At 33.7% G+C, this 27,413-nt stretch overlaps 1 protein-coding gene across 1 annotated transcript; it reads right to left on the bottom strand.

Moving 5' to 3' along the window:
- On the bottom strand, window positions 1-26,999 carry dlp (glypican dally-like). The gene is made up of 8 exons (XM_088237450.1): window positions 26,861-26,999; window positions 9,195-9,429; window positions 7,473-7,629; window positions 6,172-6,337; window positions 3,983-4,648; window positions 3,016-3,226; window positions 2,082-2,281; window positions 1-1,035 (listed from the first exon to the last, which is right to left on the bottom strand). The coding sequence occupies exons 1-8, from the start codon at window positions 26,931-26,933 to the stop codon at window positions 623-625; spliced, it is 2,121 nt and encodes a 706-aa protein (XP_088093576.1). The 5' UTR covers window positions 26,934-26,999; the 3' UTR covers window positions 1-622.
- Window positions 27,000-27,413: the final 414 nt, after the last annotated feature.

Here is a 27,413-nt window from a genome sequence, read left to right as displayed (position 1 = left end):
TTTTGTCAAAAATACCTTTTCATAAAAGTTACGAATACCTAAATCAGTTATGGCGTGATACGTATATTATAAAATACGTAGAAGACTTGAATGCTCACAAGAAGATTAGGTAAGATTGCAATATTATATTTTTTACTATTGTTTAAGTACCAAGTATTGTACGTAATTATTGTGTGAACCGCAGTCAATTTGTTCTACTTTTACATATAAAAGTATTTAAATATATTTAGTGAAAAATACAAACTTTATTGAATTTAGAAGGCACCCTGTTGTTACCGGAAATCTGTGTAACACGTAGCAGTGCAGAATGAGTGACTAAAAAGACGTATACAAAACAAATCTACCTTACTATACAACACTAATTTATAAAATTTACTAAATAAAATTTTCAGTCATATTAAAAAGATAATCGCGACCACGCTGATCGGATTACAAAATGTTCCACACATCTGTGTTTGAGACACGGAAATAAATCTATGGCACCTTTTTCAAATGCGTCGTGTTAATTCAAACAGCTATCACACTGGTAGGATATTGTTGTTACAAACACGGGTAATTTGTCTGTAGACATTACATTCAGTCAGAATAATCACCATTTAACACTGAGTTACTTGAATCTTATTTAAGCGATGTCCGTAATAATTCCGCCAAACCATACGCAGACTATAGGGAAGAGATATGTGATCATCGCCCTTTGAAGAGACATTTCTTCTTTTTGTTCTACTCCGGATGTCGACGATAGATCTTTATCATTGTCGATTCGGTTTTGGTCTACGTCGATGTTATTATCTTCTTCTTCATCGATGATTCCCGTGTCCAGATCGTTCTTTATAACGACGGGCGGATTGTACGGCTCGTTCTCTTCGGTGAGGTCCTGATCTGGCTCCTTGTTCTCGAACTTGGGTTCTTCGGGAACTTGATGACCGGAACCTTCCTCTTGATCCGGAGGGCCTCCCACTTCTGCGTAGTCGTCGTCATCATCGGTGCCATCGCCGGAACCAGAGCCGGACCCGAATGTGAGTGAAGAGGAGTCTTCTAAAAATACATTAAGTAAATGTTAATGAAAATTTTTGGAATATGTCAGAAATCAGTGTATGAATGATTAAATCTGACAACAATGCAAGTCTAGGACTAGAATGATTGAATGATGATTAAGAAAGCTGAAGAAATAGAAAGTCTTAAAATACTTCAAAACAATTTCAATATGTTCTTGATAAATTTTAATAATAAACATAATGTTAACAATGTTAACTTCACAAAGCTTAAAGAGGATAAAGTAGTGATGTATTGGTTTGGATAAGAAGAGTTTTCACAAGCTTTCAAAGAAGATGCTCTGTCGGATCGGCAAAAAGTCGGCGTCCCCTCGCCCTGAGAATGCCAGGATAAGCGGATCCAAAATCAAGATGATGCTCATTGCGTTTATTACCAGATATTTAATGAAGTCAACTGGTTATGAAATCGGGCACGAACAATTAATATTAAAGGACTGGTCCATCACGAGTTTGTACCACCTGGTACAACTGTGAAAGATAAATTTTACGTCCAAGTGCTAAACAGACTGAAACACAGGATTCAACGTGTCCGGCTGGACATCGCAGAGGAATAAAAATCGCATCAAGATAATGCGCCGGCCCACAGCGCCTTCCTCGTCACCTGGCCAAAGCGGGGTTTCAATGATTCTCGAGTCCCCAAAAAGTCCGGACCTGGCTCCCCCGACTTTTTTTTGTTTCCACGCCTGAAAGGACCTAATGAAAGGAAAGCATTTTGAGACAATCGGGGGTATCTGAGCAGCTTGTACCGCGGCCTTAAGGAGCATTCCGGAGGAGGCCTACCGTGGCGCATTCGATGCCTGGAAAAATTGCTGGAGTCAATGCATCAACGCAGAAGGAGCCTATTTTAAAGAATTTTGATGTGTTGTAACGAAAAGTTCAATAACTTCTTTGTAATAGACTCACTGAAATGACTTTCCGGACACACCATGTATGTAGTGCATTTTGTATAGTTCTGTGTAATGTTACGGTATGTTAATATTTATTATGTAAATAAACTAATTTTATTAATATAATTATTGATTTAAATACCTCCTTCTCCCCAATCCACGTCCAGTCCATTGTAAGCATTCTTCAGTTTGCTGATTATCTTCCTCAAATTGAGCTGCTGTGTGGTGAGAACAGAAATGGCCGGAGAACTGACCGAAGATATGGATGACGATGAACTGCCTCGGAGTTCAGGATTCGTCGCCAGAGCGGCGGATCCTTCGCCAGCTAATGGAGGAAGATATCTGAAAAAAGATTAGAGTCAGCCATTTGAATTTTATCGATTACGGTTTATATATTGTGGTGTGCATAAAATCACCTAAGCAGCCTATGAAGAGTGCAGTATCTAACATTTTCGACGATATTTTGTTAAATACAGATTCAGAATCACAAATAAAAGATCTTTATTTGAGTCTTACTCAGGTAACAATATTACTTCAGGAACCATGAAATCCAGGAAACAAAATTGTTTCCAGTTTATAATTAACTGTAATTTAGTTTTATTTAAGTTCAATTAATGTTTTAAATTAAATATAAAATTAAAATAAAATATTAATTTGAATATGAAAACTAAATTAGTCTCCTTTTTTCCCTTCTTTTGATACCTGGTCATATAGCGATGACATGCATAGTATTGAAACTACAACAAAAATTAAATTATTTTCTTTTGCCGCATTTTTCTCAGAAACATGTCTAACTGAGATACTGCACTCTTCACACGGAAGGCAGAATAGGTGGTATTATTTTTGATAATTTTTTTCTTGTGCCATTTCTATAACATTTGGAGTTAGAAATAGGGATATATCACTTTTTTAAAACATTTTTAAAGTAATAAAACATTTCTCCACAATATCCATATTGATTTTGAAAATGCAATTAATTATTCAAAATCCATTTTGTATATTTTTATCGGTATTCGTAGTTTTTGATATTTCCCTGTTGGGATTATTATAAAATTTCGTACGGAGATATTACTTACTTGGCAACGTGCGTTCCGTTCCAACACTTCTCGTCAGATTCGGGGGCAGAGATGGTATCGCAGTACATCTGCGGCAGTCTGGACCAGATCTTGCGCGTCTCGCGCACCCTCTGCCGAGCTTCGCGTACCATATTGTTCAGGGAGTTACCGTACTTCGAGTCGTTATTCTCGTGAGAATTATCGCCTTCATTCACTTCAGGCAGCACTTGATCTAAGAAAAAAATATGTATTTAACTATTTATGTTTAAGAAAGTTAAAGAATTGCGCTAACCTAGTATTTTTTTAACACGTTATTTAATTCACTTGTGTGGGTCCATAACCATTTGAAAAGGGAAAAAGTCTTGACATTCGGGACAAATAAACAAAAAACTAGTTGTTTGAATAATGAATACGGGTTATGGTCAGGTGGATAGTGTCGCAAACTCACATATCAGAGGTCCGAGGTTCAAACCCCACACTACACTAACTTGGTTCCCATTTTTTATAGTGAGTTATTTACTCATTGCAATGGTCCTCAAAATTTAAATATTTGCGTAAATTGAAAGGAATGAAAATATTTTGTTTTTTACTCTTTGACCACGATGTCACATGAGTCTGAATAAAATACAAGATTTGATATATGTCTCTTATTTTTACAAATTATAGCAAATAGATTATTAAACAATATGTAAATCATGTAATAAAATTTTTGTTTTTAAATATGTATCTGTATTTAAAAACTCTTTGCTTGATGTGACACTTACAGCACAGTTTTTAGAGGGACTTTCAGCAGTCTTTTAAAAGTTAAAAAAATACATATTTAAAATATTTAAATGTTGTCATTGCTAATTGTTTATTGAAGCGTGAATACAGAAAATTAAAAAAAATCATAATTCTTATGTTAAAAAAATGTTACAATTAATGTTAAAAAAATGTTGCATTGTCCATTACACAGCTGGTCTTTGTTCAGAAAATGTTTCAAACATACCTTCGGTCTTTTTTCTCTTTCCTCCGCCCTGCTTCTTATTTCCCCTCCTTCTGCCGCCGCCTCTCGGAGATTCGGAGTTGAAGTCATAAACTTCAAATTCGATTTCCTTTGAGCTTTTCCCCGGTTCAGGGTCCGCGTCGCGCCTAGTTCTCGAACCGGAGACTAATCGGTCGTACGCCATTCGCTTATCGAAGTTTTTGCTATTAGCGAAACTGTCGTCTTCGTTTACGAGATCGTTATTCGTATCGACATTCTCGTTGATACTGTTTTGAGATTTTGCATCGATATTCTTTTCATTTTCGGGCAGAAGCTGTTTTCTAGAACTGCCTCTGGATAGGATGAAAGGGTTCTTCTTTAGCAAGCTCTCTTCCGATGTTTCGATTTCGAAGTCATCGTTGTTGTCCGCGCTTCGTTTCTTGGTATCGGTATAAATGGATGGGAAATTGACACTTCTAGTCATTCTCGCTCCGGCTGGGAAGTAGGCTGTATCCGCTGGGTGCTGTCCTAAGACTGGCTTCCCACATCCACTGAAAACAGTCTCGGATAGTTCGGGCGAGTGTTCTTGGAAGTTCATTATTGCTTCGGAGATTTTTATGTCAATGGGTTCTACAACGACAGCAATGTTGAACGAATTGAGCAGTCTATCGGATACCTTATCCATCGTGTCTGAAAAAAAACAAATATAGATTTGTTATTTATTAAAAGATACTAAGTACTTTTTGCACAGTAAATGTTGTCAAATAATTATTCAATTATTCAGGAAACATGTTGTTGTCGTTCCGGCAAAAGTCACTAGCCCAAAATACATCATTTTGAGAAATTGCAGTTTGAAAGTTTGGAGACCAAGGAAAAATCCCATTTTTGTGTTTTGGAGGTTTTATGTACACAACATAATTCATTTATGTCTCATTTGTAACTTTTTCCTTCGGTTTCATTTTGATATATCTGGAAGGTTTTTAATGAGGCAAGGTGGCGAAAATTAATTTAAGTGACTTTTGCTTGTTTATAATCTGGACAATACAAGCTTTAAGAGTTAGTGAAAGGAAGGAAATATTAGAAATAATTATTATGATGTTGTGGCTAAAAAAATATTTTTATCCCCATGTAAAGTTACCTTGGTGACGTTTGCTTTTTACAGAACAGATATTTTTTTATTTTATAAATTTATTGCATAGAATAAGTATACATATTTAATAACAGGGAATCTATATAAAACTAGGAAATAGAAAATAAAAACGGACTATTCTCTGTTTAGGATAGTCTTCATCTAACATGGCTCAGCCTGTTCTGAGATTAAGATTTTTTATCTTTTAAAGTATAAGTAGCTATATACTAATATAAAAATAACAAAAAAAACTAAAACTACTTAATTATAAATGCCTAGCTAATCAAATGTAAGAAATTAATAATTGCTATTATCCAAATATAAAGTATATATATGTGCCAAGAATACATGTTACTTAAACATAAATAATATAGTATAATATATAATAACAACCAAATACAAAGTAATGTAATACATAAAAATATAAATAATATGGGTACCAATTATATAAAGTACTTTGTTTGTTAATCTACATATATTTTTCAAAAAATCTCTCGCTACACTATTTATATGTGCAGTTATTTTTATTTAAAAATTTGTCTTACATTTTGAGTCTTTTATATTTGGCATTAAATATTTATGGCGCAATTACAAAATATTGCTTTTTACCAAAGGCGGTTGATACAAATGGGACAATACAGTTTATTTGTGTTGCTGAACGAGTGAGTGAGTAAGAATGGCATATTTAACTGAAAACTGTCATTTTTAGGGTGAGTGACTTTTGCCTGAACGGCGACAATATTAAATCGTCATGATTGTAGAACAACGACGGATGTGTGAAAATTTATTTTATATTTTATCTTGAAAAGGTTTTATAAAGGCTTTTTATAAAGGCTTTATGTTCCAGGTTTGAAAAAAATGTACGTACAACTAACCCTAGTATTAAATTATACACTTTTGTACTTATCGAGCATTACTTATGACATTAAGCGTCAAAAATATATTTAAACTCTCATCTAAAGTTGAAGAAAATCACATGCGTCTTTGTTCTACGATCATGATGATATATAATTTCATATAATACTCCCGAGGAGTTTTGGAAAAAATTAAACATAAAAAGTGTTTTTGTATGTTTTTAACTTACCAACAAAAGCATCCCAGTCGGGAGACAAATCAGCGTACAGAGGCAAGCACGCGCGTGCTGAGTTCAGACAGAGGTTCGGACAAGCTTTCTCGGATGCTCCCGAACACGCCCCGCAAAACCTCGCTCTCACGACTAAAGGAGCGCAGGTCTGGCTTTGGCCCCGCGTCTATAAGATATAAAAATATGCATTAATATATTTAAGAAACACGAAGTCAAAGATTTGTTTACTCTTGTACCGACTGAAATTGAAAAGTTAAAAATTTCATCATCACCATTCCCTTTCCGCACATAATGGTGCATAGGGCACTGCATTAATACACCAATTGCAGCGTATCTTGTTCATTTTTTTTTATTCCATTAAGGTAAGAAGATCAACATGTAAAAACACCCATTTAAATAAATATTTCATATCAACCATGCGACGAAATGGAACCCGAGATCTCTAGCATGGTAGGCAAACGCGCTGACCATCACACTACGAGGCCGAGTTACAAGTTTAGTGTTTTAGTTTGCTGGTATCACTATTCTGAAAAATGGAGGTCAGCGCTTTTTCAGATCCTGACATTACTGCGCCCTGTATAGATCTATTGTGACGGCTTCCTGTAAATTAGTTCTCGTCCTCCAAGCACTGGTCTTTAAAGAGCCTGGCAACTGAACGGACTGAACTGGCACTTTACACAGTGTATAAAGTGGCCACTTAAACCAGCCAACGATGGGTCATAAGCCCTGTAAATGCCTGGACTTCTTTATTCCCTTCTTAAAGGTATTCTCCACCCCTGATGTAATTTGTAAACATAAATTTATGTTATTTATTGTGTATGCAGACAATTGGTAGAATTCCATATTTCAATATCAATATTTTTATAATTATAACATTAATTTTAAAGTCATACCCTTACAAATGTTTTTAAATAATGGAAGGTTTTTCCCCAATATAACCAAAATATTCCTCTAATATACTCAGTATACCCTAATTGAATTTTAATTACTCTACTTATTTTGGCTTGTATAGAAATCCACAAACATAAAATAGCAATTATTTTTAGTATATAAGGAAACTTTGTAAATATTTAAGTTGGTTTGTTTGAAAATGTCCTAACAAGACGAAACGCGTTAAATATACCCTTTGTATATTTTATAAAAAATAAAGTAGAATTATAATCCAATAAACTTGTTTTATTTCGGATACATTACCAAAATAAATTTATGTTTTCAGCGCATATTTTCTGTGTTTAAAATAATACAGTGGATTAGATGCTAGTGTACAAAATAATAATGAATATATTAGTTATTCAACTTACGTTAGCCATATTGCGCGCTACATAGCTCGCCATTACAAGCGCTTTCGTGAAGGTACGAGTGGCCACAAATGCTCTCTTCACTTGAACAACCAACTTTGGAGGGACGTCACCGAACGGCTGCAATTCCCTCATATGTTGGCTGACGCAGGTTAAATATCTGAAAGAGAAAAGTCGAAGGTATAAATACTGCGACGTATGGCAACATGGAGTATTTTTTGGTTGTCTTCTACACATCAGACAAGATGAAGATGACGGCCCGTTCACTTCTTGCCTGTCTTTTGTAGTCACTTAAACCAGCCAACGTATGTAAATGCCTTGACTTCCATATTCCCTTCTCTAAACTGTTCGCCATCTCTGTTGTAATTTAGCAGGGTAATTACTACAATCGGGCAACCAGAATATCTGAGTTAACCACTAAAACACATCTTTGAATCTTCCTCCATCAATGCTAAAAAAGTCATGATCCAATCAAATAATATTATGATGATTAGAATGCGCGACTTGTCAATTTCTAGCATTCATGGAGGAGGATACAAAGATGTGTTTTTAATGGTCAACACGAAAACAAAAAAAAAGATTGAAGTTACTTAGTTGTAGTATTTCATCAACATCATTAGCTTGGCTCCCAGGCTTGGGCCCTACCCTCCTCTAACATTAGCCCCCTTGGCTTGGGCCCTACCCTCCTCTAACATTAGCTGCCGTCTCCCTCTATTGTGGCATGTACAACTCCAGTCCCTGATTCCAATAGCATTCACATCCCTCTGCACTCCATCCGGCCATCGGAGTTTGGGTTAAACCGATGTCACGTCTACCTCGGGGCTTAGTGTGAAGTATCTTATTGGGCACTCTCTCTTCACTCATTATTACTACGTGCCTTGCCCATTGCAACCTCCCTATTTTATTAAATTGTTGGGCTCATTTTACATATTGTAGACTACTTCATTGTAGCGTATTCTCCAAACTCTGTTTTCCTGCACAGCTTCGAATATCTTTCTTAGTATTTTCCTCTAGATGTCCCATTTTTTTACTTAATACCCAGCATTCAGAGCCATAGATGAGAACAAGGTGAAATAGTGTTATTTAGATGGTGACTTTTGTTTTTCTTGACATCACTTGAGATGCAAGATGTCTTCTCAAACCAAAGATACATCAATTTGGCATGAATATTCGGTATTTGATCTCTGTGGATATGTCGTTTCTATTAGTCACTATAGATCTCAGGTAGGTGAAGTTATTGACGCGTTCTATTTAATGTGAGCCAGCATAAATTTAGTCTTATCGGAGTCGGTGCTAAGTCCTATTCCATTAATAGTATTATCTAGTTCAACAAATGTCTCCGTCATCGCATGCCGGGATCAGCCAATGATGTTGATTTCACCTGCATAATCTAGTATTTGGCTTGATTTATAGAACATTGTCTCTTTTGTTTGGATTCCAGGTTCTCTTACACACTTTTATAAAGCTATATTCAAGAGTAGGCAAGCTAGTGCATCTCCTTGACAGAGACCGTATAGCAAATTAAGTGGCTCAGAGGTATCGATTTGAATCCGGATACTGCATTGCGATCGGGTCATAGTGAGTTTCAACATCCTTTTCAGTTTGATAGGAATACCTAGGTACTTCAACACCTCATAGAGATGTGAGCGGTTAATGCTTTCATATGAAGCTTTGAAATTAATGAAGATATAATACGTGTCAATTTTATTCAATATTTAAACTTACTTGTCATCGAAGTGGTACTGCGAATTGAGCACAACGAACATCTTCTGGTAGAGGACGGCGAAGAACTCGTCCATGGCTTTGGCGAGGTCCAGATCTCCCACCACGTAGTAACGCTCCAGGTCCGAGAACAGATCGGCAAACAGGTGCGCGTGGCGCTCGTAGATCAGCCCATATGTCCTAGTGAACATAGAGTGAAACTCTTGCTTGGAGTGCGCCAGCAAAGCTCGGAAAACCTCTGCAAAGAGAAAGAAACTTAATAAGATTGGCTGATGAGATTATTTATTTATGTCCAGAAGGATGATGAATACACAGCAACCTCTTTTTACACGGTTTTGTATTGTATAGTTGTATTCTTATTATTATTATTGGTATTATGTTTTATAATATATATTAAATGGCTATAGACCAGGTATTTATTTAATAGTGTAATTTTTAAAGAATGACTTTTTAAAATTGCACAATCGTATGATTTCCTTACTTTTTATCAGACTACAAGACTTAAAAGGAATCGCTGTTTAACTTTTCTTCATATGAGCGTATTCCCATATTTTCTCACCGAATTATAGCACTAGAGCAGTAATTTTTTTTAATACAGATATTTACCATTAGTGTGTCTATCATTTTGCTTTTTTGCAAAAAAGCTCGCAGTTTTAACTGCTGTCTTCGAACGTATGGTATTTTGAAAAACGGAAAAGGAAAAAAAACAACACAGAAAATTTCATTTTGATACTCTTTCTCAAAAAAAAAAAAATAGCAAAATCGGTTCAGTTTTGGGGTGCGGAAAAATTAAAAAACGAAACCTCTATTTTGTCGATTTTAGTTAGGCATAATCAGTCCGACGTGCAGAGTTCTTTTTCGCACAATATCAGGAATTAAAATGAATGCAATACGCGTTTATTATTTATTATGTATACGGCCTTAGGGCCAATAGCGAAATACCACTTTCTTTTACAATTTTAAATTAATAAGGCTCTATGAAATACAGTTGAGCAAAAAAATTTTTTACTCGTTAGTAGCATAAAAAATATTTTTGAATGTACGATTTAAAATTCCCGCGAAAACGGTTCATTGCATTGGCCACGTCCCTAATACCTCACGATTCAGTTAAATGTTAAACTTTGTTTATGAACGTTCAAATTTAAATAGAACATCGTCACGAATCTTGACGTCACAATTGTCAAGGCCAAACATTAGTGGGCCGATGATGTATGATTTAAAAAATTTTTTTAGACACCAAAGTGAAAGGGATCTAAAAGGTTGCATTTTGGATCACATTGAACGTAAAAATTATTTGAAAAATATTCCATACTACTTTTGACCCTCAACCGAGGTTTGAAGTTTATCACTGTCTGAACATTTTGTTAATTATCTATATTGATAAAATATTTTTTTGTTAGTAAAGAGATAACTTAATCACATTACAAATTCTAACATGTTTTAAAACTACCGAAATGCAAAAAGTTTACACTCCGCGGAACTGATTCCGTTGAACGCCTGGCTAATATTGACGAAAACAATGGCTCATTAAAACAATGCTACCCATTTATTACAAAACAATGTGCAACTCACGCCCTAATATGCTTATTTAATAAGGTTTAATGCACATTATAAAATTTGATTGGACTGATTTTCTTACTTAAATACGAAATGACAGCCGGTTCAGCGCAAAAAATCGACTTTTTCGAAAACTTCAAGCTCTGGTTGAGGGCCAAAATAGTATCGAATATTTTTTGCAATCCGCGTAATCCAAAAGGCAACTTTTTAGACCCCTTTCATGTCGAAATTTGGAAAAAAAATATCGGCCCACCCTACCAAACATGTCGCGTTTTTGAAGACATATTTTTTGCCAATTTTATTTAAAAAGTCACGTACGAAAACACTTCTTCAAGATTTCAAAAATACTTTAAAAAAAAAAAAACATTTTTATATGTGATATTTCCCTTTTACAACAGTTATATGGAGAAACATATGTACAAGAAACTGAACAAAAATAACGTAAAACTGCATAGCAAAGACAAACAGGGCAATCAAATAATGGTATACAATGTACATTTATGAACGCGATCAACATATACGACTTCTAGCTAACCCATGCCGATCCATCTTTATCCCACACTGTCAATAGCGTAATGATGATAATAATCGTTAAACTGAGAGCAATATTCATCAGTTTAAAAAGCATCCAAAAACGATTTTCCATTTAAAAATCATTTAATTAATGTTTGGAAAATTGCGACATTTCGGCGTGATCAAAGAGCGCTCGTTCGACGCCGTTTGTATATGATCAAAGGAAGTTTTGGAATTCGAACAAATACCGCAGAGAAGGCAAGCAGGAAATTGAAATTTGAAATTTTCCTCGTGACAGCGAAGGGGCCCAAATGTTGACATTTTAAAAATTCCTTTAAATCCATGGATAAACATACTTTTTTTTTCCTTGAAATACAATGAGAAAATCACTTCCCCTAAATATTTCACAGCCTCCATATACGAGTATAAGGTTAAAACGTTTTAAAAATCCTACCATGTGTTAAATAAAAAATTTATTTTACACTTTACATACATACACAATTTATATACATATAAGGGCGGGCATATAAGGCAATTTCTTCCTACCAACCCAAACCGTTCGGTTTGAGAAAATTACAAGAAAATTGACATATTTTAACAAAACCCTTTAATTTAATCATCATCATTCCCTTTCCGCACCTAATGGTGCATAGGGCACAGCATTGGTACACCCATCGCAGCGTATATTGATCATTTTTGTTACATAAAGGCAAGGTGATCAGTCATACGCTTCAGTTACCAGCAGTGGCGTCTTTGATACCAAATTTCTAGTGAAGCTCAGATAAGGAAGTGAATGAGGAAAAAATGCGTAAATGTTAAGTAGGTACCTACAGTAAATAACACAGTTCGGACCATGTTTGTAGGCATCTTTGAGCATTTTTATATTAGTTGCTAGTTTTTTATCTTCATAAGGTGTTGATATAATGCGAATTAAAATACATATTAGGTACTGGTGAATAGCAACGATTCTAGTGTAAAAACACCCTTGTAAATAATAATTCACATAAACCATATCAGAAATCGAACCCGAGACCTCTTGCGTGGTAGGCAAATGAGCTGACCATTACACCACGAGGCCGACAATTGCCGAAAACAAAAATTTATTTGAAAAAAAATACACTTGCAATTTCATACAAAAATTAACTAAAATATTACACTATACTATGAAGAGAAGAGAGGAGAGATGATAGGATGGAAAGAAGAAGAAGAAAGAAACAACTCAAACATTTAGATAGTGACATTTCAATATTGATTTAAATGTAAATAAAGAAGGGACGTCTCTAACGTTAGTGGGTAGATTATTCCACAATCGAGCGGCTACTAGAGGAGGCAAGAAAATTAGAGCGGTGACTGGGTATTAAAAGGGTTCTTTCGTTACTAGAGCGAAGAGATATTCCATGTTGTGATATAGGTTGGAAGAATAAATAATGTGGGGTTTACACAAATTAATACATAGACATGCCCTGAGCCCTCAAAAATGATGACGTCCAACGCGTATTTAATCGTTCTTCGACCGATAATTGAAATAAAAATGCCTGAATGCCTTGCGTCATGAAACCGTGTAAAAACCCTTCGGATAAACAGAGAGTTTCGAAACTGTGAGAGTGAAGTGATGTTTCGGAAGAAACTTAAAACCCACTTGTTCTCTAAATCATTTGAATAAATCCTTAGCATGTGGTGACAAAGTACATTATTTTTCTCAAATTAAAACGTTAAAATTAAATTTATATCTTTACATAATCATTTTGTTAAGCGCCCTTGAGGTATTATATTACGAAAATGGCGCTATGAAAGTTATCCATAATTATTATTATTATTGCAAAGAGGATCGTGTACCGACGAAGATACTTTGATGTTTCATACGAATATACACATTTTCGTACATAAATATCGATGTTAGTTTATACCGTCTCGATATGCACTGATGAAGATTTAGCGTTTGTAATAGCGGCCCAGCTTACATTTTATGAAGTAGGAAAAGGGGAATAAAATGAGAGAAAAAAGCAATTATTCAAAAAATATAAACTATAACAATATAAAATATTAAGATAGATAAAAATAAACATCAGAGTAAAAATACGAATATAATGCAAGAAAAACCAAAAGAAAAAACATTTAAAAGTATAAACATAAGTACATTAAAAAAAATACAGACTTTGTAAAAGGGGACCATATAGTTGTTAATATTAAAGACGTAAGTGAATCAGGTAGAAGAATTTGTGTACCTGGGAAGTATGTTTACTAGGGGTGGAAAGACCGAGAAAGATATTGAAAGGAGGGTGAGTGCCGGAAACAGGGCGAACGGTGCACTAAAATCTTCTTTGGCAAACAAATGTTTATCGCAGGAGACTAAACTAGCAGTTCACAGCAGAGTTCCAACTCTAATATATGGTAGCGAAGTATGGAATTGTAAAAAAATATGATAAAAGTAGGTTGAGTGCTGTCGAAATGCGATCCCTCAGGCAAATGTGTGGTAAAACGATGTATGATAGGTGCACAAATGTCGAGATCCGTGAAGTGTGTAAGGCTGAGACATGCACTATCGACAGAATCAAGAAAGGGGTGCTGCGTTGGTTTGGACATGTAGAGCGAATGGACAGCGAAAGAACGGCTAAAAGGATCTACGATGCAAATGTTGATGGATGCAGACCACGAGGAAGACCGAGAAAGACATGGCACGATCAAGGCCATCAAATACTTGAAGATGGATATGTCAAAAGTAGGAATAATCGGCGTGCGTGCATGAGAAGATGTATGAATGTAGAGGAAGCGAAGTCTGTATGCCAAGATAGAGTTTGTTAACGTTCTATCCTCTCTGCCTACCCCTACGGGGAAACGCCGTGATGGTTTGTTGGTTTGTTTGTTTGTTTGTAAGTGAAGAGTTACAAAACTGATTAACGCCTTTTTTAAAAAACACGAATTATTTATTAAGTGCATATCTAACTACCCTAAATAATTTGAGAGCGGCAAGTGAAAAAAAGTCGAAATTCAAATTCAAAATTAGACGCGAATGTTACCATGATAATATTTGGGTACACAATGTCAACACTCAGCGTGCGTCAATTTCCAAACTTGTCAAGTTAGTATAATACATACTGTTATTTTACGGGGTTAAAAGTTTAAAGGGTACATTTCTTCCGCGTATCTTTGAAATGGGGTGTCTTTTAAGATCTACAGGAAAGAAATAAGGCGGTTGAAAACGGATATATTGAAACGATTTCCGGATCTTGGGGTGCGATTATTTTAAAGGGCCTATTTTGTACTTCAAATCAACGAACCACTACGCAATGTTAGAAATGGGGCGAAATAAATGGATTATAAAAGAAATGTATATTTTCATTAGCATCATTATCGGTTTACCTGAATCTATATCTTGAATTCAATCATTTATTGTATCCTGAATTTACTGTTTTCCTTCTTAAGTTCCTTTTCATGTTTTTCTATGTTTTCTTTTATCGTTCAGTACCGTATAAACTGTTATTAAATTTATTTATTTATTACTTTTATTTATACTTCATACATATACAGGGTGTTCATTAAACCCTGTCACATCCGAAACCACGATTATCAGTATGAGCAAGAAGACATATTGGCACATTCAAATATTTTTTAAGAATGAATAAGATTTAAAAAAATAAAATATCAAAAAAGCTAATGATTGTTTACTTCTGCACGGGTGAAACGAGGAGGGGGAAGGGGGGAGTCTGATACTGCGCCGCGCTCCCCTCACTTCTTCCCTGCAGAAGTAAGCAACCATTTGTTTTTTTAAATATTTTATTTTTAAAAAAATTCTTGGTTCTAAATATTTTTTTAAATATGCTTATATGTCTTCTTGCCCATACTGATCATCGTGGTTTCGGATGTGACTGGGTTTAAAGAACACCCAGCATAATATCTCTATTATTTTTCGTGTTATTTTCTATTAATTTAAATTTAATGTTTCTATAATTTTGTAAATTGGATTATGTTTGTAATTTTGTATAATTTCTATTCTAATATTTAATATTTGTATAGGTATACTTGGCGCTATTTTAATTATTTCAATTTTAAATTAATTGGCTATTCTGTTTTATGGGCCCCCGGTTACAATGGGAAGTTAACAAACTTATATTGAATGGTCTATAACGTAAAATTGAATTTTCTGTGTGAAAATGTGTATATTTGTGATTTTTTTAAATTGAAACACGTTTTATTACATGTTACCGATTAAGATATTTGAAATTTTTACACACTTATTCACTTTTTTTTAAATCGACCTTTAAAGGCAATTAAAGATAAATGTCAACTTACCCTTGTAATACGTGCCCTGGATTGTGTTTTTAATTATGTAGACAAAATATTTAAGCAAAATATGTTCTAATAATGAATTGATCTGGAAAATTATTCTACCTCAAATTTGGTTTTATAAAATAAATAAATGCATTTTAATTCTCACGTATTTTGTGGTGTCTTTTTTTTAAAATGAAAACAATGCCTTCCATAATCGTTGAAAAATTGTTCAAATATTTAAATTTAAACCCTTTTTAAATGATTTTTTCTTTTACTGATATTTTGGCTATAAGTATTAAATTATCATTTTTATTTAATTTTGATTTATTCATATAAAGATACATATTACAAAAAAAAATTACGAATCCCTAACTCTATGAGGCCAAGCATGCATTTTATTAAAGAATATTACATAAACATAAAGTACAACACACTTAATAGTACTATATATAAATCTGTGCAATGTATCGCAGAAGTCTGCTGCAATGGTTTCTTCCCTTGGATAAAATCCAAACTTGTACACTTCTGAAAATTGCTTTGGTTTTGAAGAACTTAATATGTTCATCCAGTACATTGAACACTCAGTGTAGTCTAAATTTCGAGAGGCGTAATCTGCCGGTCGAAAAGTAAGTTAACTTAATTTTTTTTTTTTGTTGAAAAAACGGCGTTTCAAAATGGCTAAATTTTCTTACATTTTATCAGGCTACAAGCCTTAAGAGATCTGTTTACGGTATAATCAATATTATCTTCGTGTAAAGTAAGTTTACTGTGTAATGAAGAATAATTACTCGGAGATCTCTTACTGTTAAAAGTAAGGAGACTTTAGGGTCTAATAATATTCACTAGAATAATGGTACATTATACATAATTAGTAAATTGTCGTCATTAATTTCAAACGACAGCTTCGATACAACCAACGCAACGCAAGAAATTACAATAACGACAGTGTTAAATATTATCGTCGTAAAAAATGATATTATATGGGGTGATAGCGATGGTACCATCTGCGGGTGACATCCCCAGGCGATCAATCTTCGTCAGGGGAGGAACACGATGGGCGGTGGGAAGGGTGAACACATTTGCAGATTATCTGATACAAAACTATACTGGATATTTTTATTTTTTTATTAAGATACAAAAAAGTAAATGTCGGCAGTAAAAAGGCAAAGTGACTAATGGGCCACTATAGCCGGAACTGAGATACATAATACTAGAAGTACAACTACATACGTACGTTCGCAAATTCGACCACATAACCGAGTATCGCACGCAACTACACTGGCTCAGTATCGGGCATAGAAGAAACATTCACATTCTATCACTTCTTCACAATATTTTCATAAATTTGTATGTTAATACATTTTGTACAAAAGGTAAAATAAAAAAAAATAGATGCATAAAAGTAGATTTCCATAGAGTAAAAAAAGCATGTACAATTTATGAAATATATTGATAAAATACAAATCTTATCTACATTGTTTGAAAATTTATTTTAAATCTTTAATTGACTCTCCTGCGAATTTCATTTTATGCGTAAAATAAATATAAAACATAAAAATGGTAAAAAAGAATCTCTAGATCAGAACTAAACCTAAAAAAAATACCAGGCTGACAGGAAATTAAGGATCAACGCCGCCGCGTAAATTAGAAGGCTGGTTGGGGTTAGAGTCTACCTTGAAGGATTATTCGGTCTCACAGCATCCCCTAACTACACGACTAGGGCGGGAAGTTCATTCACCCACCGAGACACGTGGCAATATTGAAAACACATTTGAATAAAGGTGGAGGAACGCGCTCTATAATTAGGAGACGGCACACTCCTAAAAACAGTGGGATACCACGATTGCCTACCATGCATGAGATACCGGGTTCGTTCCCAGCAGTACATATCATGTCACAAGCCGCGTCACAAAATTCTATTTTGTATCATTATCATCAACATTCCCTCTACGCAACTAATAGTGCATAGGGCACTGCATTGGTACACCAATCGCAGCTTATCTTGATATTTTTTTCGTTACATGAAGGTAAGATGATCAGTCTTACGCTTCAGGTACCAGTCCGGGGACTATGGAATATTCTGGCGTGAAGACATCGTTTTAAAATTAATATTTCATGTCAACCATGTCGGAAATTGAACTAATAGTGAGTTATTTACAAATTTTGAAAATGCCCACCAAAATAAAAATATTTGGGCAAATCATTAGAACGTAAAGATTTCTTTTTTTCCAAAAAATAAATAAAAATATGTACGAGTGGGTTTTTATGTGGGTTATACTGTTTCAAGTATTTAAATAAATAATTAAATAACCAACAATATTTTGAGTTTGTCCAAATTTTTGTAGACAAGGACTGTAGATGCCTAGACTTCTATATTACCTTCTCTAAAATGTTCTTCATGTCTGTTGTAATATGTTAATAATTGAATATACATAAAAATCTTGAAGATGTTTTGCCAATAAATTATATTTACCTGTTACATTCAATCTATTTTTTATTTAATTTTTTGTACGCGATGTTAATTGTACATTATTATTATGGATAACTTATATAGCGCCATTTTCGTAATAAAATACCTCAAGGGCGCTTTACATGGTGATTCTATTGTTAAATTAATTTAATTGAAGCTTTTAAATTTGTAATTTAATTAAAACAATTTATTTTGTTGTCACGTGCTACGGATTTATTCAAATGATTTAGAGAACAAGTGGGTTTTAAGTTTTTTCCGAAACATCACTTCACTTTCACAGCCTCGCATTGGCGGGCTTATTGCCAAATGGCAATTTCTTCCAACCGACCTAACTTATCTTGAACTTGTTTCTTTGTAAAGGAGAAATAAGAAACCTGCTGACAAGCCGGTTTCGCGGTTTAGTGAGTTTCATTATTTTTCCTTGTATATTTTCTGTTTATTACCTTCTTAAATAAAATAATAAATAAAAATAATAAAAAAAAAATTAAAAAAAGTTTTATTTTTATAATTAAAGGTACAAAACATATTCCATAGAAAATAAAAATAAACAAGCTAAAGATATATAAAGATAAAAATAAATGTATTTGTGAATAAATTATATTTAATCAATACCATTACTCAATGAGAAAAGCGAAAAATTTATCTCACTTATTAACATCCCTCTCCCGCACCTAGTGGTGCACGGGGCACTCCATTTGTAAAACAAATGCGGCGTATTTCAATCATCTGTTACATGAAGGTAGACGATCAGTCCTACGCTTCAGGTCAGGAACAATGAAATATTGCAGTTTCAATAACCTTAAAATCAATACTTCACGTCCGATCGAATCTATTATTCAGGAATTTTATCTGAAAGCAGCTATCGAGTCGAAAATATGCGCCCAGAGTTCTGGTTTTACTTCACACACATAACTGTAAATAAATTTCATCCGCCTGGACACAGAAACTGATTCTCCATAAATACAAAAAAACAACACAATTTGAAAAAGAGTTTTCGACTCGATGGCTACTTCCGAATAAAAATCCTTAAAAGTAAATCGAATCTTTTACCTTATTGAGAGTAGCCATCGAGCCGGAAACATTCGTTCAGTACATATTCTTATTATATTTCATACACATACCTTTTTTTCTTCATCCCAAAAGTTAATTATTCTTAAGAACATTCTCCACTTCGGCAAATTCATTGATTATGATTTATGGTGTGTATGTGACAATTTTTTTTTTAACACAAAGCAGAGTTAGGAAAATTCCGTAATGATTTATGATAATCTATTGAGATAATCAATATATTGTATATTTTCAATACGATCATTAATTTTGGCCTAGATAATTTTAATACTCATCTTTCTATTTAGCTATTTTAAAAAAAACGTATTTTTAGTTTTATTTCAGTGCCTCATTTTTTACATTATTTAAAAATAAAAAAAATAAATAGAGAAAGTACCAGGTATTGTGAATAGCCGGTGAAAGTAAAACAATATTTTATTTATTATTAGTATATTTTATTATTTATAACTTCTTAATCTCTCATATTTCTTAAGTTATAAAATACATTTTTTATTGTTATTCTTTCTTTATTCATATATATTTTCCCTGAAAATTGATTTCGTATTGATTATTACGTTTTGAGGCATTCCATTGTTTCATGTGGGATATTTGATTCCAGAAGTTGACAAATTTTGAGTTGTAACGATGACATCGAGATTCTTACAATAGTGAAATTATTTTTTGAAACAAGATAAAGAACCATTTTATTATACTGTATCCAAGAAAAAGCCAAACAGTCGATATGTTCTGTATAATTATTGTTCGGTAACAGGCGGGACACTGGAAAATTCTACCTAGAAGATGCTTTGTGTATTTGAAGACGAATTTATGCCAAATTACTCAATATTAATGGAAGAATTTTCAGTTTTGTAAAGCAATATTGAACACTTATGTTTTCATAAAATGGAAGTCTAATAACCGTTGTAAAAAAAAAAACAAAAAACTAATTGTGACTGGTGGGACAGGGCTTTACGATACCTAGTAAAAATATTTACTAAATATTAACTGTGGGAAGTAATAGTTTCCATAAACAAAAAATTACATTATTTATTACTTTGATTTTTTGAAATAGACATATAAACTAAGACGTTGGATCTATAGGTTATTAATAGTTTCAACCCGCGGCTTCGCTCGCATGATATTAGAAAGAAATAAGTAGGTTCATTATTTAGTTTTGTCGTAAATCAATCAGAATTTTCCCAATGCAACAATATTTTTTTTTCCAAGAGAAAATAGATTGTATCAATTGCCGGTCTTCCAACCATCACTAAAAAATAATTGACAATCCGTTAGTCTATGGCAACGTAGCATCGTTATTCTGTGCAAAAAAGGAAACCAAACTAACCATAGATTAGGCGAGTCAATTAGGGAAATTTAAAGAATCAATTTCAAATTAATGCATTCCGACATCTTCCCGCCTGCTCATTTTCAAATAATGTTGCTTATTAAATAATATTGTTGATATATTATAAAAAAACTTCATTGTAGTTTTTTATTCCGGATGAAAATAAGAATCCTATTTTACTTCTCACCTCTCCGGCTATCCCTATGCAAAAAAAACATGTCATTCGGTCGCTCTGTTGAAACGTGAAGGAAACACAAACAAACACACTTTCGCATTTGTAAGTATGGATTGAATTAGAAGTGATAAATGGAAAATCAAAATTTATGTCATTTTCTCACTTTACATGGGATGCCCCATTTGATCTGTTTTTTTTTATTCGTGGCATCCTGAAAATTGTAAGATTATTAATTTTATTTTATTACTGGGTATAAATTATTGGTCTGAGCCCGGGCGGATTAAGAAAATACAAACATTTAATAGAATTAGATTCCTGGATGAGGGTTTTCGACTCATGGCTGCTCTCAGGTAGAAATCCTGAAAATGGAAATTGAGTGAAGAAAAATCCGCCTCGTAGTGTAGTGGTTGGCGCATTCGCCTACCATACTTGAATTTCCGAGGTCGCATTCTGAGAAGTTTGTATAAAATATTTGTTTTAAAGATGGTTTTACACTACAATATGTCATTGTCCTTAGACTGTCACCTTAGCTTCTTAAAACAATTGTGATCGAGATAAGCTGCATTTTATTTCACAATGTAGTATATTATGCACCATCCTGTGTTGATAAGGATTTGATGATGATGATATTACATAATGTAATTATTAAATAATAATTGACAACATTCACTGCGAAAAATGTATATTGACTTTTTTAACAATTTAAGTTTATATTATTTTGATATTCTGCATGCATTTTATGTAAAAACTGTTGTATCTCAAATAAATAAAAATGATAAAAAAAAATAATAAAAAAAATAATAATACGTATTTGTTTGTTTGAATATTTTTATGTATGTACACGTCTTGAGACCTTTATTTTAATTAAATATAATTTTAATGGGCACAAAGCTAAAATAAATGGTAGGAAAAATTAAGACGGAATATTAAATCCGGAAACAATTCACGGAGCATAATTTCTGCTCAAATCTGTAAATGTAATATTGGCAAAACCGGATATCCGCTCTTACAATCCCCGGGAGCAAGATGTGTGCGCACGATTTAATAACCGTTTACCGACATTTATGATTTGTGAAGGAATTATGTGCATCTACAATGTACCATAATTCTGACGTGCAGGAAACGCCAAACATCTGCTTCGGGACCTTATGCTGAAGTCGTTCGTCCTCAAAGTCGAATGCGACTTTTCTAATCTGACGAGTGACAACATAATAATACAACAATCGACAAATTATTACTCATTTATCCGTCGCATCTGCTCCAAATTTATTTTACTATGTTTTTAAACCTTCCCGCTGTCCTAAAAAAATCCAATATAAATAAAATACCTACATACAAAAACCAGGAATTAAAAACTCAAAAATTGAAAATTCATAGGCAATTGCTTCAATCAACTATATTTGAAGTAAAAAGTTATAATATTTAAAACATAATACCTAAAACATAAAAAACCCATTCGCTAACGCTCAGAGCGCGAGTAAACTGCCCACCCGAGAGGAGCTCCGAGAGCAACTGAGCGTTTTGTGGCAGTGGTACAGGCCACAGGCTGGCCTGCGTCACGCATGAAATTGTCCCTCTTACTCGCGAGTATATCTATAGTATCGAGAGTGAGACATTAAGAGTGTTTGAGACAATCCTTTATTAAACAAGGCCGAGTGATATCTTCAACTCGAATAATAATAAATTCAAAAGGGAAATCAGCGACAGCATGCAGGCATTGTTACCGTGGGTAAGTAGTGATGAGTAAATTCAATATATTTTTTTCATTTTGTTTTAAATTTACAATGGTAAATATGTACAAACATTTTATTATAGTTTTCCAAATTCTATTCTTGTGTAATATAAATTTGAGATCATTTTTAGTCTAGTTTTAAGTACCTATAATATTATAACCTTATTATTTTATGACTGTAGATTTCAATAAATAAATAATGAAAAATAAAAAATAAAAAAAACCGAACCATCCTCACCCCGCACCTACTGCCTTTACAAAGACAAAACACTATAAGACAAAAATACTTGACTTACTACCTCCATATGTTTAGATTTAATATGTATGTAGTAGTAATAACACGGTTTTAAAAAATAATAGGATAATGTTCATTAGTAATGTATACCTTGATAATGAAGCTTGTGTAGCTACGAAACCGGTGGATAAAAAATAAAAATAAATAAGCGGTTAAAAAAAAGTTGTTTATAATAAACGTGTTGACTATCCAAAATAATTTTCAAATTACAATATCAATTCCATACGCCAATTTCAGGGTCTTGGCCTCATAGAGTTAGGGATGCGTTATTATTTTTTTGTTATATGTATCTTTACATGAATAAAAAAATAAATTAAATTAAATAAATAAATACTTATAAATGAGAGTATTAGAAGTATGCTTAGAAATCTCCATTGAGGGAGTTACGGAGACATTTGCGAAAAACTTTGAAAAAAGAATTGTGAGATTTCTAATTATGCTTTACTAACTCAATGGAGAATGCTAAGTTTGCTGTGTCAAGTGGTATAATAAAAATCGGTTTTTGCAAGATTTAGAGACGGTTTTGAATTACGCGATTATTTATGCATAGTTCAATTTTGGCATCAATAACTAATTTTCCGTTTTTGGTGGAGATTTCTAAGTTTGCTTCTCATACCCTCAAATCCGAAAATATTTTTTACGAAGGGCATTTTTACTCGTCGTATTTCTTTGACACGCCGGGATTCCATTTTGTTTACCAAGATCAAGTAGAATTCTGAGTAATGGTGACAGATCCGGACTTGCGTCAAAACATTTAGTGTTTCAGTCTAAGTTATGGTATTCTCAGTATAGAAATACTTGATGTGAGTGGGTCCAAGAATTCAATAGTAAAATATCTTTAAAACATAATAACGTTGAGGCTATTCAGATTATTACTTAACAATGTTTAGAGTGTGCTTTAAACCTTTGTAGAAAATGTGATCTCGAAAGAATAAATCATATTGCATATAAATGATACAAAAACTTCACAAAAAATCAACAGATGCCACCCATGTTGTACAAAATAATGTCAAACGACATCCAATATATCGCACCTTTAGAACGAAAACGACTTAACTAAAAAAACATTTAAATGAGTTAAGATCATAAAACGACTTCAATTAACATTATCCATCTTTCTGCATTTAAAAAATGCAACATTCGGGTGGGAATTGGGAATAAGACAAAACTGTTACATCGATATCTTTGTTGCTCAGAGAATTAACGTTCCGTGTCAGTACGGAAGCGACGCTATTAGTGTTGTGTTTACATTGCTGTGTGAAGGACGCAACGCAGACAAACATATAGTGACCGAAAGCCTGTTGAGTCGATTTTATTCCGATACAAAATTTGGCGCTTACTTCGAAAAATACGAAACAATCAACGAAATAATACGAAGGTGTCACAATTTACATTTTTATGCAGTTTCCCAAAAAGTTGATTTTTGGACTTGAGTCGTTTTCGTCCTAAACGACTTAAAAAAAAAAACATTCATGTCACATTTCTAAAACAATGATATGTTAAAAATTAGGAAGCAATTTAGTCCGTGTATGAATAATACAGCTATGCGTGTGAAATAGAACCAGAATCCGGGACGAGTGTTTTTTAACTCGATGACTAAAATCAGGTAAAAACCCTGAAAAAGAAAATAGAGTCGAGATAAGCCTAACATGCTTTTATTCCCGGTATCTATTCCTGGGAAGGTAGAGATTTTAAGAGTCACTGAGATATTTGCGAAAAATTTTGAAAAAAGAATTGTGAGATTTTGAATTATGCTTCACCAACTTAATGGAGAGTGCGGTCTCAAGCAGTATAATTGAAATCTGTTTTTGGAAGATTTATATGCAGTTTTGAATTATGCTATTATTTAAGTAGGTAAATTTATATGTTTATTGTTTATTTTGGAATGAATAACTGATTTTCCGTTTTCGGCGGAGATTTCTAAGTTTGCTTTTCTTACCCTCATTTCTATTCCGGCCCTGCTAATGGGGATTTTTTTCATATCACAAAGTAAACACATCACAATAGTCAAATATTCCAACGAGACCTCTCGCGGGGCGGACTGAGCGGCAGCGGTGGCCAGGATTGATGGCTTCGGAGGGCGTGTGATTTTACGGTACCGTAGAGGAAACACTTCAAATAAAGTATAACGCAGCTCAAATAGAGGTAAAAGTTTACCATCTGGAGTAAACAAGACCAGTGTCGCCCGACGACAATAGATGGATGAAAGGGAATTGATAATGGAAAAAGTATAACGATCTAACTCTGAATTGCTTGATAAGTTAGAACGATTGCAGGATATTTGTATTCGTTATATCTTTAATCTTCGCAAATTTTGCCACATAACCGAGTATCGCACGCAACTACACTGGCTCAGTATCAGGCATAGAAGAAACATTCACATTCTATCACTTCTTCGCAATAATTTAAATAATCCCACTTCGACTGTTTATCTGAGAGAGCTCATCCAACCTCTTTCACAACACGTACTATCTCTTCGTTCTAGTAACGAGAGAACCCTTTTAATACCCAGTCATCGCTTTAATTTTCTTGCCTCCTCTTTCACAGTAGTAGCCGCTCGATTGTGGAATAATCTACCCACTAATGTTAGAGACGCCCCTTCTTTATTTACATTTAAGTCAAGATTGAAATGTCACTATCTAAATATTTAAATTGTTCCTTTATCCTTCTTTTTTCCTTCCCATGCCCTCTCCTCTCTTCATAGTATAGTGTTATTTTTTTTTTATATACATTTATTTTTCTTAATCTTTGCTTTTAATTTTTGTATAAAATTGGAAGATTCAATATGTCCATGTATTTATAATTTTCTCAAGCCGAACGGTTTGCGTAGGTAGGAAGAAATTGCCTAAAGGCAATATGCCCGCCCTTATATGTATATTTATTGTATATGTATATAAAGTGTCAAATAAATAAATAAACGATGCGTGCTGTCTGGAACATCACACTGTCAAAACTAAATGTCGATTATTCAACTCTTGTACAATGCCAGTACTCCTATACGGGTACGAATCCTGGCACCTTACTAAAACCCAAATCACCAAACTTTTTCAGTTTTGACAGTGAGTTTAGTGCTTAACTCTTGTGTGGCTGCGATGTCACACAATAGTCCTTAAAATGTAACACGATTGGAATGACAGTTGTCAGAAAAAGTGACGACATAACTTTTTAGTAACATTAAAAGAGTTATTTATATTGACACACGAAAAATCATTTGTATCTGGCGCGTTAATTATTTTTTAAAATACAATGAAACATGAATATATAAAATCAGCTTCAAAACAAAAAGAAAACTAAAATTAACCTAATTATTAACGACGTTCTTACAAGGTTACATTATTTTGCAAGAACGTTAGAGATGGGACAAATTGATCGAATAAAAAAATTATTCATTTTATGTTGTTTATGAAAAAAGTATAAATGTCTCATTTTTGGTGAATAATTGTGTTAAACACACTATAATAGGCTTGTTTTTGCGTTTTTTTATATTAATTTTCGGAAACAGAGTTCCATGATTGCATGAAATAACTTATAAAATCGATTTGATCAGTGATCAGTAATTTCCTATCACTAATGAAATTAGTTTGACAGCTGTCCTTCTAATCAAGCTATATTTTAAGGACTATAGTCTGCACACGATACAAGACTTGATACATCTCTCTTCTTTTAAATTATGTTTGTATGATGATGCTGTATCAATGTATGACAGGGTTACGAATGATGAAATTCACCGCCTGCAGAAAACAATGAGGAACTTCAGCCCTACGGAAAATTGGAAACAAAAAATGTTTTCTTGCGCGCGGTAAAAATTAGAGCATTAAATTGCAGTGCATAGTTTCTTGAAAATGTACGGAAAAAATAATAAAAAATATTTTGATAAAAACGCACTACTTTGAATGACGTCACTGGTTCGTGTGAATCGAACCTCTGAGAGCTATGGAAGATTTCCGGTCTGCTTGTCGCTTCTGGACCAATGGGAAGAACTGATTGAGAATAAGCGGAAATGAACCTCTGACGTTACACGCGGAGTTATTTCAGAAATACAAAACTTTAAAAAATCGTAGCGCTGATAATACGATATATAAAATTTTTTTAAAAAAATTGACTTAGTTTAATAGTCTATTCACAAATATTTTTTTTTTTTAAAACCACTGAACTTCCACATTTTATTTAAATCATTTTTACTGATTCTTCGTGCATTTTCGAAGCTTGTCCAAATGAGAGGCGAGTTATAAAATTGATGTGTAAAATATATTTTTTTGGACTTACCGTCGAATCGTTTTGCACTGGACTGCAAAGATGTAGCTACCCTGTTAGCTTGGTTCTTCATCATAGTCTCCATCTCCCTTCTGGCGGTTGCAGCCAGGTATGTGGACGTTGACGGACTGCAGCAGGACACGCCACATGTTCCGCCTGGAATCAAAAACATTTTATTCAAATTAACGGGTTTTGTAAGGTGTAGAGCGAATGGACGGTGAATTGACGGCTAAATCGATTTATGATGCGAGTGTTGATGGATTCAGAAGTCGTGGAACACCGAGAAAAGGCAAGACCTAAACAAAATAATACTAGAAGGTAGCCATGTCAAAAGTCGGAATAATCGGCGAGCGTGCACGAGATGTATAAATGTAGAAGAAGTGAGATATGTACGCAAAAATACAGTGATATGGAGTTCTATCATCTCTGGTAATATATATGTATTTTTTATGTATTTTATTTTTTGCACAACAACAGGCCAGGAGGCCCAATTACAGTTGTGAACAGTGAGAAAAATCACTTTTTTTTTTTTGTGTTCTCACCGGGAATCGAACCCGGAACCTTC

This window comes from Micrasema longulum, unplaced genomic scaffold, assembly GCF_059751315.1.
Source record: "Micrasema longulum isolate JH-2025_06_02 unplaced genomic scaffold, ASM5975131v1 h1tg001723l, whole genome shotgun sequence".
NCBI lineage: Eukaryota > Metazoa > Arthropoda > Insecta > Trichoptera > Brachycentridae > Micrasema > Micrasema longulum.
Note: the sequence above shows the minus strand (reverse complement) of the source record. Positions and strands in the feature narration are given on the sequence as shown.